This window comes from Ovis aries, chromosome 5, assembly GCF_016772045.2.
Source record: "Ovis aries strain OAR_USU_Benz2616 breed Rambouillet chromosome 5, ARS-UI_Ramb_v3.0, whole genome shotgun sequence".
In the NCBI taxonomy this organism is placed as follows: Eukaryota; Metazoa; Chordata; class Mammalia; order Artiodactyla; family Bovidae; genus Ovis; species Ovis aries.
This window is the reverse complement of record NC_056058.1, coordinates 62,890,521-62,905,480: the sequence shown is the minus strand read 5'-3', so window position 1 is coordinate 62,905,480 and position 14,960 is coordinate 62,890,521. Positions and strand designations below refer to the sequence as shown.

Below are 14,960 nucleotides of genomic sequence, written 5' to 3'. Positions count from 1 at the left end.
ATAACCTTGAAAACCAGTACCATTCTGTCTTTTTGTTGTTGTTTTCTCATTTGGGTGAATAAACCACAGTGATCTAGTTCATCTGCAATGACTTTGTTTGAAGAACTGTTCTTGAGGCAGGAGTATTGGTCACCATTGAAAATGTACTGAACTTAGGCTTAACAATAAGGAAATAACATAGTTTAGTGCTCTGGCTTCAGAAATGGCACAAAAATGGAATGGACAAATATGAAAAGTAGATAATGGATCCACAGTGATTTAATTCTTGGTGATATTTTCATTTTATGCAAATACCAAAAGAAAAAAAACCTGTCTATTTGAAAGAAAAACAGGAACCAAGAAAAATATTTAGTGTTTGATCAAGCAAAAATCCTTTCACACATCTGCCAAGAGAGTTAAAACAAAGAGAGATGTTAAATAAAAGGCCCAGGTACCAAAGAGCAAAATTTAATGAAAGCCAGAACTGTTAAGTATGGATTCCTGTTGAGAAAAATGTCAGTCTCCTTCAGTTTTCCCATTCCTCTATTTTTAAGAAAAGTGTAGTAAAAATACATAATACAAGTTAACTTTTTTCTTACTTTTGTTTTCCCCGTCACCCCTCTGTCAATGAAAAACATCTTCTGCTGGAGTCTTGGACCCCTGCATAGCATACACACTCATTTCTAGCATAGCTGATCTGTTATTATCAGCTCATGTTACTGGTGAACTCAGTGGCTGAAGAGGCATCTTACCAGGCCAAAGACAAAATATTTTTGAAGCATGTTGATTGTAGAGGGTTATTTTGAACTCCTCTGAAATGCAGACTCCATAAAGGTGGGTCATATCAGATTCTGCAGTGGTAGGCTAAGGGTTAGGGAAAATCTGGTGGGAGGGCAATGGATGAGGAGGACAGCAGCTGGGCAGTATCAAAAGGTGACAATCCTTATCGAGATCCTGCTTCACATACCATGCCCACATTGACATAGGAGAGACTGAACGACACTTGAATTGAGAGGGCAAAGCGTTTGATTTGGGGATGGTTCTTTGCTATGGCTGATGAAAGGAGGATGGAAGAGACATACAGATGGTGGGGGTCCATGGAGAGAATCCACGTATGAAGCCAGTCATGCAGCATCTACTTGGAGGTAGACTCCAAAACCTTTAGTTTGTCCATTACTGATGATAATCCCTAGCAGAGAAGATTGGATAGAAGTTAGGGGGTGAGGGAACAAGCCAGAATATGGTTTTCAGTAAATGCTGATGACACATGGCACACTCTAGGTGATGAATCATGCACCTAGGAGAGAGGTGCTGGAGAGAAGGAAGCTGACTGCACCGAGAATGAGAGTTGGGATCTCCAAGACAGCCATGTGCCAAGACCCCAACCAAAGTTGTAGTCAGCCTAGGCTTCTCTCCATGAACCCTGTCACTTCTCCAATCTTGTTTTAGTTTCACATTGTGGGCACAATCCAATGACTCTAGTCATTGGATTACAACGTTCTCATTCTGTCTTAGCCGGGGGAAGGTTGGCCTCTTCAAGTTACAAGTTGGGATCAGGGATCTTAAGATCTCCCAGTGTTGTTATCAACCTACTCCATCTCCCTATCCTTCAAATCATTCAGCCTTGGGCATTTCACTTTCTAAAGATGACAGTTCATCTGACCACCTGATACAATAACACTCATACGTGGACATAAAAACTCAAGTTCTCCAGGTCACTAAAACCCTAAACTTCACACTTGGTCTCTCAGTCTTAGGACAGGGCACACTATAGAAAGTTCTATTGCTTGTGGGCTTGGATGAAGCTTCCTCTTCCAAAGTTCTTCCATCATATATATTTTTTTCTTCTTTTTATTTCCCCCACATCAGAGGCTCCAAGGAGAAAGAGTCTACTCTACAATGGGGTTGCTGCAGAGGACTATCAAATGAAAAGTGAGAATCAGGGATGAGAGTTTCCTGGATGCCAGCTATTCCCAAGGCTCAACTTGGTTTAGGAGGCCAGTTGCCCTTCAGCCACCAGAATGCCACTGGGCTTGAGCATAGCAGAAGGACATACTCCTCCGGGCTGAGCGTGACTCTATGACAAAGCATACTGTTCCACCTAAGGCCTGTGAGATGGCTGTTACACATTCAAGGAAGCTTTATCTGAGTCTCCAGCAATAACTTCATGAGTCTTCTTCCGACTGCATGTCTGCCTTTACAGCTTCTTTGCCACCCAGGGTCTGAGTTGCTTCACACGTGTTTTTAACTAAGTCAGTGCCTGGGCAGTGCCTTGTGTGGAGAGGCAGCCCACTCCTCCGGCAATGTCGGTCTCCATCCATGGCTTGGGGCCGAGGTGTGGAGGGGATTTGGAGAGCTCCCATGATGAATTCATTTGAAGATTGCTGTTTTCCTTTTCCTTGCTTGTCAGGTGGAACGAATCTTGAATCTCCAATCTGAAAACTAAAGTGGGATGGGTAGGGAGTTGGGAGTAAGAAGGAAAAGGAAGGGATCTAACAGAACCTGCAAACCATGGATATTAGTAAGAAAAAAAATAGTGCACACACTAAGACACATGAACAACTGAATTAAAAGAAAGCAGTACATTTTCCTCATTAGTGCTCCAGTGACACAGGCTCTATGTGACAGGGTTTTTCTCCCCTTATTGCCATACAGTGTTATTTGTCATCCTCACTTAGCCAATGGAAAAGGGCAAAAGAACATCGAAAAAGGAGAAGAGGCCGCAAAATGGTTTCTTGATTCTTCAGGAAAATCTGTTGAATCCTCCTCCTCGTGGTCCTGGTGGTTGGTGGCGGTTTTGTTTCATTTTGTTGTTTTTGGCACTGAAGGGTGTGGGATGGAACTGGGGGAGCCTGGGCATACTCCCCGAGGGGGTCTCCATCTGCTCCAGTTACAATCCAGTGGCTCCCAAGGGCATTCCTGAACTGTGGCTCATGCAGGGGATCGATTGCATGGACTTGGGGAAGTCATGGCTGACCACCCGGCCGTTCTCTCCACTCCCGGCACCGCTGGCTCCTGCCCCACTGTTTCGGGGGAGCGTCGATGTCCGTATGGCTTCGTTGATGGATTGCTGTGGGATCAAACAGAAACCCTTTTCAGGAGGACCGGGGGTTCTTCCCCAGGTCCTTGGCAATGACTGGCGAGGAGAATGAGTCAACACTGGGCTTAAAATGTCACTCCAACTCTCCTCCCTACCCAGCTTGTTTCCTAATCTGTAATGCTACCTGACTTCCTGTGAACTCACAGAACTGTTACCCGGCTATGAACTAGTCTGATTACCTCTCTGGACCTCATGTTCTCTAAGTTTAAAGAGATGTGCTGGATTGGGTGATCTCTAAGATCCTTCACCTTCTGTGATTTCTAAAGGTACAATGCTTCCATGGTAGTACTGATGATAATAAATGTAGCAACATGACCAAGTAGAACTGCTCTGGAAATGGGGTTTAGGAAACTTGGGTTTTAGTCTTAATTCTGACATCAACTTGTTATGTGACTTTGTGCATAGCTATCTCTCTAGACCTTTGAAATCTCCATGTTTGTCAAAGTATATTAGAGAGAATGGTTCTATACTGCATGAAACACTTAATTGATGGTATATCACTGTTGGGTGAAAATTTAAAACTGCTTATGATTACTTCTGGAAAAAAATGTCATCCTGTCTCTAGCAGTGTGTGTTAAGAGAACATAGGACTTGTTTGACTAATACGGTATGCATAATATAATGGGAAAAAAAGACTGTGCTAAAAAAAAATGAAAATGAATTCCAAAGATCATTATCTGTCATCCACTTCCCATTAGCGCGTATAACCTGTACTTCTACCCTGACACATCAGATTGGTGCTACTGATTTGTGAAAGATTGTGACTTCTAGAATGTTGGAATTCTAGATGTCAAAAGAGCTCCAATGATCACCCCAGGATGAGGTGAATTAGACAAAATGATCAAGACCAGAATCTGTGATTATAATCATATCCTATTAGACCTGAGGAGGTGTTCTTGACTGAGTTCCTTTGGAGAATGAAATTTCATGACCAGAAATCCAAACCCTCTTCCTGTCACCTCCAACTTCCCATTAAAAGATACCCATAGAAAATTTGAGGTAGGGCTTAGTTTCTTGGTGAAAATCAACACGAAAAATTGTCTATGAGTTTAGAGGTTCCTTTCTGTAAGGCCAGTCTATCCATCCTTAAAGACTCAATTTGTTCCTGCCTCTTTGAGGTTGTCTTAGACTGTCTCAGCGTGTCCTGCCCCCCATCCTCGCCAGTTCTCATACATTATACACTCGCTTGCAATGCTTCTGCTTCAGGTATGTAACTTCTGTCTTCTTTAAGAGAGCTAACTGTCTAGAGAAGGACAAGGGCTGTGTCTTCTCAATCCTTGACTGCCTGCCAGCATGCCCAGCATGTCGTTAGAGGCCCAGTAGATATCTTGGAATGTGTCTTAGGAAAGCCAAACACATAGGGCCAGTCTTAAAATGTTGATGGCTTCCCCCTTTGCATATTGGCATGATTCTAGTGATCAGAGAAGTAAGTCCATCTCCTGTGGCCTCATGGACATAAACAGGGCAGTTTTGACCCAGTTGTTATTCCTTCTGCTACACTGTGCTTCAGGAGGATCCTCTTATTACTGGTAATTCTGACAGTGTTTTAAAATAGTTTTTCTTTTAGAAAAAATTCCATGATTCAGACAGATCTGCCCCATATGATGCTCCACCCACAGGGTTCTGTCTCCTCTTCACACTCCTGGACATGGTGTATTTACATTCTGCCTGCACTGGAGAGGAAATGTGATCTAGAGAGCATCCTTCTAAGTCAAGGTCACATCAACACCTCTGTGCTGCTCTATGGGGGAAAGGTAAAAAGAAAACAGGAAGAATTCATGGTGACTTGTTCTCACTTTTAAATTGTTGAGAAGAACTTCTTATTTGTGTGTGGGGGCAGTGTGGAACCTTCTATGAATTGGCGTGGGATGTCTATCTTCTATGAGTTTTCTCTGCCACACTCCTTTAATTAAAACAAAAAGTTTAAAGTTCACACAGATCACCCTGGGCTTCGTTTCTCAAAAGGTCTCACATATTTCCATAATATCCTACAGAAGTCAGTGGTACTTGACACATTTATTTTAAAGGAGAAGGCTAGTGGCATAATCAGTATTGGTGCCTATGAGTCTGAGGTAACTGAGCCAGGCATGTAGCTAGAACTCTTTAAGTCATTCAGGATTGGTTTTCATGAAAGCTGAGGGGTTCTCAGAGGTCAGTGACTCCATACTCCTGTTGATGGTGGGGGTTACCTGCTTACTGGTTTCCTTTCTAATCTCAGGAGAAGGGATGAATAGAGTCAAAATGGGAGTGGGAAGCACTGCTAAAAATGACCATTTCACTAGGTCTCAAACTTGGCTGCAGGTTCTAGGGGTTTCGGAAGAAGAAACACTGATGTCTGAGACCTACCTCAGGGATGCTGACTTAATAGGTGTGGTGTGTGGCCTGGACGTCTAGAGTTTCAACCCTGCCCCAGGTTATTCTAATATGCAAATAAGGTGGAAACACACTGGTCTTAGTTGATTTCACTTTACAGAGCAATTGAGGACTTGTCACTGACTTGCTTCAAGTTAGTTATCTGTGACCTAGGGTCAAAGTGAACAACCCCCTGCCTGTGGGGCCTCCTCCCCCTGGTAGATAACAGTTGGAAGCTGACGTCATCTCTCCCCTTGCCTCTGGGAACAGTGGTTCTCCCCTGTCCATCCTTGACATGCCAGCCATTCATCAAGTTCATCCTCATAAGTAGTTGTTTCTGAAACAGATACTCAGGGAGAAAAGGGGGAGTGAAAAGTTTAGCCTCAAAGTCCCGGAGTTGCTGCTTCAGAAACTCATTTATCTAACAGTGATGACACCCTAACTTTTTAGCTACTTGCTTTTGTAAGAAAAGTCTGCCCAGCCTCTGCACATCATAGAACACCCTAGTAAAAGCTCAGCCTTCGGTGATGCCTTGGAGTCAGAGGGACCACCTGCTGTGGAGGATGCACTGCCCCCTGAGCCCCGGCACCCATGCCTGACCATGTACCTCAGCTGCTCATTAATTCCAGGGAAACATGCAAAGCCTTGATGGCTGTGGCTTCAACACAGCCCGTGTCAGCACAGCCACTACAGTTATGAAAAGTCAGTGCTCTCCAGGGGGTGGGAGCAGCTGGGAATTATTTTTTTGGGGGGGAACAATGTGGTAGATAATAAAGACCCTGGTTAGCCTTAATATCAGTTAAGGGCTCAGGTTTCTATCTGTTTTTCCAGGAAGAGGGGAGGTACAGGGTGTCTGAGAGTTTGTTCAATTTGGAGTGTCTTGGATTTGAAATTTTTTTTACTGTGGGACAGTTTCAATTAAGCTGAAATGTTGGTGTTGCCTGAAGTCCCTCTTTGAGCCCCCAGCTCTTCTTTGCTCTCCTTTCTCATCAGTCTTCCTGTGCCCAGTCTCCCTGGCCTTCCTCTTATGTCTGGGCAAGAGTTCTGATTTTTGGGTCTGTGATACTTGTGCCTCCTTTGGTGACAACCATTGTCCCCTGGTTAATTCCTTCTCTGCCTCAAGTCTGTTCACCATCACTGTTTCAGGGAAGCCTCTTGTCCTGCCCCTGATGCCATTCCCTGATCAGGACTTGACTGCTGTGAGCATTCATCTTTAAACACTCATTGAACATATATTACACATTTGCTTATTTTCTGTCTGCCAATTAAACTCTCAGTTTCCTGAGAGCAGAAACTGTGTCTGGCTTGCTCCTGACTGGATCCTGAGGGCTGAGTGATGCCTAGCAGGCAGTGGTGCTCCATACGGCTTTGTAGAAGGACTGCCTGCCAGGCGCCTTCCCACCGTCCCTGTGACTCTTGCTCTGTGTCCTGCTCACATGACGTCAAAGGGGAAAGGGTTTCAGTAAGGCACAAGCCAAGGGTCACGTCCCATCGATGGCCTGAACGACTCGATCAGAGAAACCTAAGGAGAAGGACTCTATCTTATTTCTGTGTACTGTGGATGGGGTTTTGATGGGACCTAGTAGGTAATAAAAATTATCTGTGGCCCTGAGGTTGGGGTGGAGAGAGAAATTGATGACGAGTGACTTGGCTGGTACCAAGAACCCAGGCTTTGCAGAAGCCAAGTTGGAGATCTCATTCCTGTTCCACCAGCTCTGAGTTTGTTGGAAAAACTACTTAACTTCTCTGACCCCCTATTTCTTCATCTGTAGAACTGCAAGCACAGGGTTAATGAAAATGTATAGTAAGCACTTTGAACAGGGAAGTTACTAAAAAGGTATTTTTCCTTTTTTCCTCCCTTCTTTCTTTCTCCTTTCATGCACCCTCTTCTCTTTCCTCTCTTTTTCATGCAGGGTGGGGAAGGGCTCCTTAAACACTGACAAATAGGAGGCTGATTGTGAACTAGGTTTAGGGGCTCAAGGTCTTAAGGGTTGGCCACATACTGTAGTTAAGGGAAGAAACAAGAGGGAAGGTTCTTGCCAAAGGCCTTGGACACTGTCAATGCAGTCCTCTGTGCGAAGGTGGAGGCTGCACTTTTGAAAAGAGCTAATCTGCCTTTGGAGCAGGCAAAGTACAGAATGATAAAGAGAACTGCAAAGCAGCAAAATCTGAGAGGCAAGCAGAATGTGTTCATTTATCTCCTTTGGATAAGAGAGGGGTTGATGGAGCTCTGAAAATTAAGGACTGGGTTGACTCTTAAGGCCCATAAAGGCATCTTTTCTGCAGGTAGAAGATTAAATATTCTATTAGGAGTCTCACTGTGTTGGGCAGAAATCATGCCAACTGGTGGAATTAACTATAGAAGATTGTGATGGAACAGCTTGCATTAATGATTCTAAGAGATCTTGATGTTGGCTCCTGAGAAATTTGATATCTTCCTTAGAAAGGGAAGGGAGAGAATGTCTCCCAGGAGTTATGGTATGACTCAGTTGACTTTCTTAAGAATTCTTGTCTTTACTTGCATGCTGTGACTTCAGTGGTGAAGGTCAATGTTATACAGGTTTAAGAGGATCTTTGTTGTTAGCCACCCTGGTACCACCACCTGGCGCTGACCGTGATTAGTAGGATATGGTCATCCCATAGGAAGGGCTGGAAGTCCAGTCTTGCTTGGACACATCTGGTCTCTTCAGATCTCATGATGGGGCCAAAAGGACATCAGGTGATATGTGTGCTTCCTGGCTGAGTGGTTTTGAGGGTTGTGTTTGCTTTACCTAACAGCAGCTCCTTCCATTGCCTCACCTTATCCTCCAGGAGATTTTCTCTGGATACAAACCCACATTAATCTAACTAGCGCTTACCCTATGTGTGTGGGATGTCCAAAGAGAAACCAGATGCAGCTTCTTACCTTGGGAAACTCACAATCTCTATGGCTTTAAAAACCCTAGGACATGTAAGTAGGGGCTATGGAATGAGTCTTAAGGAGGCTGTAGCTGGCCACTAATAATATAATTCTAGTTAATAATATTGCTATTGCTAAGTCACTTCAGTGGTGTCCGACTCTGTGTGACCCCATAGATGGCAGCCCACCAGGCTCCGCAGTCCCTGGGATTCTCCAGGCAAGAACACTGGAGTGGGTTGCCATTTCCTTCTCCAATGCATGAAAGCGAAAGGTGAAAGTGAAGTTGCTCAGTCATGTCCGACTTAGCGACCCCATGGACTGCAGCCTACCAGGCTCTTCCATCCATGGGAGTTTCCAGGCAAGAGTACTAGAGTGGGGTGCCATTGCCTTCTCCAAGTTAATAATATAATTCTTTATAATAATATAATTCTAGTAATTATTATTTACTTTGAGCTTACTATGGCCCAGGCATTTTGCAGAGCCTTTATACCCACTTTTTCATATAATCCACAACAATTTTTCTAAGGTGTATATTGGGTTGGCCAAAGGTTTGTTTAGGTTTTCCATATGATGTTACTGAAAAACCCAAATGAACTACCACTAGCCCCATTTTATTAACAGGAGGATCAGAGAGCTATTGAAACTCGTTCAGGATGACTCAGTTAATGTGCAGAGCAGGCAAGATTTGTGCTCAGACATTCAGTCTCCAGAGCCTTGCTGCACTATGTTTGAGGGGAGTTCCCTCAGTGAGTACTGGGCCAATCCTGGGAGCCTGGTTTTAGTTATGGCCCATGGGGAAGGTTTTGGGGGGCTTGTAAAGGTTGTGCTCACCTAGGTCTTCTCCTGTTCCACTTACTGCCTCTGGAGTAACCTTTCCACACTTTTGAAGGGTAAGATAAGAGAGTCTTTAGGCTTATGTTTTGAATGGGGTGGGCAAAGACAGCCCTTCAGGTTCTAGGAGACCTTGTTGTGTCCAGCCAAGCTCCTTGGAGGTCTACACTGGATTTAGAATCTGAGGTTTGTACTTTTGCTGTTGCTTTGTCCTTTCTGAGAGGACCTGAACTTGGATGAACTGGTCAAGGGTGAGATGGAGGTATTCCTAGGTCCCTTACCAAGTACTATCACACTACCATCCCTTAATTACTCCATGTGTATATCTTGGGAAGTTGACTTTGAGGTTTCCCTAGTGGCTCAGATGGTAAAGAATCTGCTTGCAATGCGGGAGACCTGGGTTCAATCCCTGAATCGGGAAGATCCCCTGGAGAAGAGATTGTCTTCCCACTCTAGTATTCTTGCCTGGACAGAGGAGCCTGGAAGGCTATAGCGCATGGGGTTGCAAAGAGTTGGATGCAGCTGAGCTACTAATTATGTGACAGAAGTCAGAGAGAGGGATTGACTTGCATCAAGGCACATGGGTGGGTACACACGGAAAGCATGAGGTGGGTGGCTGGAGTATGGAGCATGTAAGGAGAGCAGATTGCCTGGGGAGGGGAAAGTAGGCTAGAACTATGATGTGGAAATGTTGAATGCCAGGACAGAAGGCCCTCTGCTCTCGACTCCCACTCCCTGTGTACAGAACTGAGTACAGAGTTTCCAAACAGGGGAAGCAAATGTCCAGCAATGTCTTCTCCGAGAGGGACCTGGAGGTATATGTAGGGTGGGTGCCTAAGGCAGGAAGAGTTGGTGGGAGGCTATGGCTGTGATCCAACAGTGGGTATGCTGAGTCTGGGAGCGATCGCATGTTGGAAAAAGGGCTTCTTAGGGGACATTCTGGGAGAGAAAATTCTATCAATGAGTCCTGTTAGTCTACTCAAGTCAAAGTAACAGCCTAGGGTACATTGCTCAGAATGACTGTGCTTCTTGCCACTTCTGTTGGTTTGAATTCCACTTGTCCTTCCTCTTAATCTCTGGTTCTTCCCGGAAGCCTTCTCTATTTTCTCCCTCCTATATATCCCTATAGGTCTTCCTATCTATGCCACAGTTTGGGTCTCTGAGTAGATTGTTAAAAATGCTGAAGGTTACAGATAGTATCTTAGTCCTCTTTGCCCCCTCATGATGTCTTGCTTATGGTATTGCTCACATGAATAACATTTCCTTCCCAAAATATTTTCTTATTGAAGCTAAATGATGACAAGTGAGGGGCCTTGATGGTCATTTAGTCCAGACTCCCATTGGATACTTTGAATCTATACATTTGTCAGGAATTATTCAGCCTCTACATGTATGCCTCCAGTGATGGGCTGTGTGTTGTTTACTGGCACAATCCATCCCATTTTGGGATAGCTCTGAAAGAAAAGTAGATCTCCCTTACTGTGTTCACGTCTGTTCTCCCTAACTTTTAATCATTAGTTCTTGTATACTTTGGGACTCCACAAAACTGATCTGTTTTCTTTCACTCCAAAGAATTCTTCATGGTTTTACAGGCAGCTCTCATAACTTCTATATTTCTTCTCTTTTTGAGTTAGCTGCCTTCACTATGTTTGATGTGGTTTGGGGTCATCAGTTAATGTGCTTACCATTCTCTGGGCATGATCCTCTCTGCCAAAGTCCATCTTACAGTGTGATGGCCAAGAATAGACCTACCTCACCCGGCATGGCAAGATCATCCACCTTGCAGAGGGAAGACGCCCCCTCTGCTGTTTTGGAGCTACACTTCAGTTAACATGACCTCAGAGAGTCACTACCGAGAGTGACTGTGAGGCAGTCCCTCTTGCCTCTCACCGCCTTGAGTGTCCACTCAACCCCTAACTTTTTGTCTCACCACCCACCCCCCCATCACTGGCTGATGCATTTGTTTTCTCGGGCCTTGTATTTACCCTGACACATGCCAACATCTTCCTTTCTCTCTCACCGCTGCCTCTTTCCCTGCCACCTTCCTCATAACCTGGCTCTCGTCATCCCCTGCCTTGGACTGACTTCCACCTCCCATCACTCCCCACCCTTTCTAGCAAAAGGGACTCCCAGGAAACCCAGCTGTATCACAGAACAGGTTAGGAAAAAGGCCTGGGAAGACGATGCCACCTTCATCCGCTTGGATTCGCTACGCGATTTGTAGCAGAACTCAATTAAGGCAACCAGCATGGCGAGTCCAAGTCCTCCGATCAGGATGTAGAACACGCCCGCCACATTGCTGAGGCTGAGAGCACTCGTCTTGTCCTAGGAAGAGGAGGAGGGAGAGGGGAGGGGGAAGAGTCCAGTGAGCCAGGGGGCTAGAGACTAAGCAAGCAGCAGCATTTTAACACACATACACTCAACCCCATCACCCTCTTTAACATTCATAATAGTTGGAAAGGCTTTGTATATATTGACAGAGTGTTCAACATTCCCCGGGAAAAAAAATGTGTGCCTGTGTGTATGCGTGTGTGTGTGTGTGTGTGTGTGTGTGTGTGAATTCTCTGAGTGTCCTTGATTATATTTAGTTGATAATTAGATTTCCCATCCTCCTCAGTGCCTGTTTTAGGGTGGGGGGTGCCACAAGAAGTCAGGGCAGTTTCCACCAAGATCTGCACCCCTGAGCTTACTCCATTCTTTCAGGAAACTGTGTCCCTTCCTTTTCAGCTGAATTCCTGCCCCCCACCCCCTCAGTTGCTCAGCAACACACTGGCCTTGCTTATTGTTTATGCCTGTGAGCATTTTTCTGTGAGTTGGTACTTAAAGTGAACTTTCTCCTAGATGTGCATTTGATTTCAATTTAATAAGACAGTTATTGTATGTATAATAAAGATCAACCAATGTATACCTTTAACTTACTGTGCTGAGTCCCAATGAAGGGGAAAAAGAAAACTGGGGGCTTGGAATAGAGAAAAGGCACTGAGGTAGAAAAATGGCTCCATTAAACCCTAATAATTATGCTTAATTGGAGTCATTTTTCTCGTGGAGGTGCTTGCTGCAAAACACCGTAGGCAGATTCAGATAGCTGAATTTAGAAATCTCTGTTGCCTGGGCTAAAAGATCTTGCACTAGTTCTGAATGGGCAGGATTGGGGAGCAGGGTGCTTAATTCCTAGGGTCCTGGGGACAAGTGTCCATGTCCAGTAGGAAGTGGACAGAGCTCATTTTGTGGAGCCTGAGAAACAACATCAGTTTGTGAGACCATCCCTGAGTTCTGTCACTTCCAATGAGATTCACGAGTTGGGGACTAAGCGATAGCATCCTCCCAGTCGGTGAAAACAACCAAACAAAACTTCTGGTTATAGGGGAAGGTAATGACTTGGGGAGATTGACTGTGTTAGTAGCTCAGTCATGTCCAACTCTTTGCAACCCCATGGACTGTCTCCCACCAGGCTCCTTTGTCCATGGGATTCTCCAGGCAAGAATACTGGAGTGGGGTGCCATTCCCTTCTCCTGGGGATCTTCTAACCTAGGGATTCAATTCGGGACTCGTGTATTGCGACAGATTCTTTACCATTCGAGCCACCAGGGAAGCTGACTTGGGGAGAGGGGGATCAATTAAATTCTTGACTCAGGCAAGAAAACATCTTTAGATCTTGGAAGCATACTCATCCCCAGATGCCATGGTGGTTTGAACATCTTGGTTGATATTGTTTGCTCAGGTTCAGATTTCTCACCGAATTTAAATGAAATGCATGCCTCCTCTGGCACTGGTGCACAGCCGTGGTTGGTCGGTGGCACTAGGTAGGATAAAGCTTTTATATCTCTCTGTGTGTTCTTTTTCAGGTGGGGGTGTTGGTGAGTCAGGCAAAAGTTGAGCTGTCATGCCCTAGGGACTACTCTGAATCTGGGTATGTGGAAAGGGGTCAGCAATTGACCAAGTCCATGGCCTCTGCCCCAGTTCTGCTTGGTGCATTGTACAGGATTCAGCTCGGCTGAGCTTGGGGACCACAGCTGGCAAATAGCAGCCTCCCTTCTCTCCCCAGAAGCCACCTTGGCTGGCAGAGCTGTTGGATTATCTAAAACATATTTCTCTGGTGGCTTCCTGTATTGCTAAAGCAGATGGTTCTTGAATATGGTTACACTTGGCAAGGTGTAGCCTGGCTTTGGAAGTGGTGGAAATGATTATTGAGAGGGGTAGAATTTCTCCTGCTCTGGTATCGTGGCCTGACAAGGGAAATATGTGAAAATGAGTTTGGTGCTTGGTTCAAGAGTTGGCTGAACAAGTAAATTCTCACTTGGCTTGGTTTTTCAGAATGCTCAAAATGTCTCCCTGTTTGGTGTTTGTGAGTTCTGTAGTTCCCCTGGGAAGTAAGTCTTTAGAGTTTTTGGAGGACTTATGATTTATAGAAGTTCCTATAAAACTCTCCTGTGTGGGCAGGCCTGGGGTGTGGTTCGGAGGCACATTACTGTATTATCAGCTCACAGCTTGGAATAGAGTGGTTGACAGTGAAGCTCAGACGGAGTGGTTGGGGAACTGGCCTGGGGGGAGGTGGTAGACAAGAAAGCTGGGAGGAAAGGACTGAGTGTTGTTGACTTCACCAGCTGATCAGCCTTTCAGCAGCAGAAGTACATCTTGCCGCCTGGTTACCAAGGCTGTTTTTGTTTCCTTCTTTATAGTCTTTTTAGGTTCACTTTGGTTGTAGATTATCTTCAAGGATAAGGAAGTGGTGGGCACCTTTTTTTGTTACTATCTTCAAAAAAAAATCATAAGAACCCATCTTCCTCCCTGACTGTAGAAGGTGGGGTGTCCACTTGTGATACATCATGGAAGGAAGTAGGGTCAGATCTTCAAATGGAAGTGGGAATAGGAGGCACAGTCAGTGTGCCTGCAGAAGGAGGAAGGTCCAGTGACTGAGTCTTTATATCTGGAGGTAGAGAGCATCCTTCACTTCTGAGGGAGGTCTCTGGTCCATGGGGATGGCAGTCTGTGTTGGTGAGGGGACATATGCCATTCAAACCAAACCAAGAGGGCAGTCGGATGGTATGGGCACTGCCGCCTCTAGCAGGACACAGTGTTATGGATCCTTCTTTATGTTGACACAATCCTGGGAAGACCTCTGGAACCAAGGGAGCACCTGAGTCACCAGCAGTATCAGAAAGAAAACTTAGATGAAGCATTGCCATCTAAAGTTGGCACAGTGTGATAGGGTGTATAATGAAGGGCTGGTGGGCATTGGTGTCTTCTTGGCTCATGTAGTTGAGGAGTTTACATTTAGGCAAGGTTTCTTAATTTCCCTTAGGTGCACCACTGACTTTTTGATAGCACCAAATTTAGTTGTTTCGAGGAGACCCAAGCCATAATCTTCCATCAAGTTGCCTTTACCGACTTTCTTTGACTTCCTCTGTTGGAATATGATGGGGTATCCTGGGGCAGAAACAAAACTTCCTGTTATTTAAGGATCAGAACTGTGATTCCCCTATCTCCATGTCAGAGGGGGCTTTCTCACGCCTTTGTGCACAAACAGCCATGCTCACGTTTCATGAGCAAGCTACATGCTTCCCAACTTTGACTGTGGAGAGGGAAGGACAGAACCCGAGTCTCCTGAGCACCCCTCTGGGAGACCCCATTCTCCCCGCATCCCTTAGCAGCTGCACTTCCCAGAGCCAGGCAGCTTGCTGGTGGGAGTGAAGAACTCACGACTTCTCTACCAACAGGAGCAAGGAGAGTGACAGTACCAAGACGAATGACAGGTGAAGAGAAAAACAAAAATTCCGTCTTTCGGAGTTGTTGGGCTTG

At 45.3% G+C, this 14,960-nt stretch overlaps 1 protein-coding gene across 11 annotated transcripts in view; it reads right to left on the bottom strand.

Moving 5' to 3' along the window:
* Positions 1-240: 240 nt before the first annotated feature.
* GRIA1 (glutamate ionotropic receptor AMPA type subunit 1) overlaps positions 241-14,960 on the bottom strand; it is a 353,267-nt gene continuing 338,547 nt past the window's right edge. For all 11 annotated transcript variants that reach the window (XM_042250659.2, XM_060415939.1, XM_060415938.1 and 8 more), the window contains 2 exons: positions 11,352-11,486; positions 241-3,070 (listed from right to left, as the gene is read on the bottom strand). In XM_042250659.2, the coding sequence (XP_042106593.1) occupies positions 2,870-3,070; positions 11,352-11,486 (336 nt within the window). In that variant the 3' untranslated portion in view covers positions 241-2,869. The remainder of the gene's footprint in view (positions 3,071-11,351; positions 11,487-14,960) is intronic.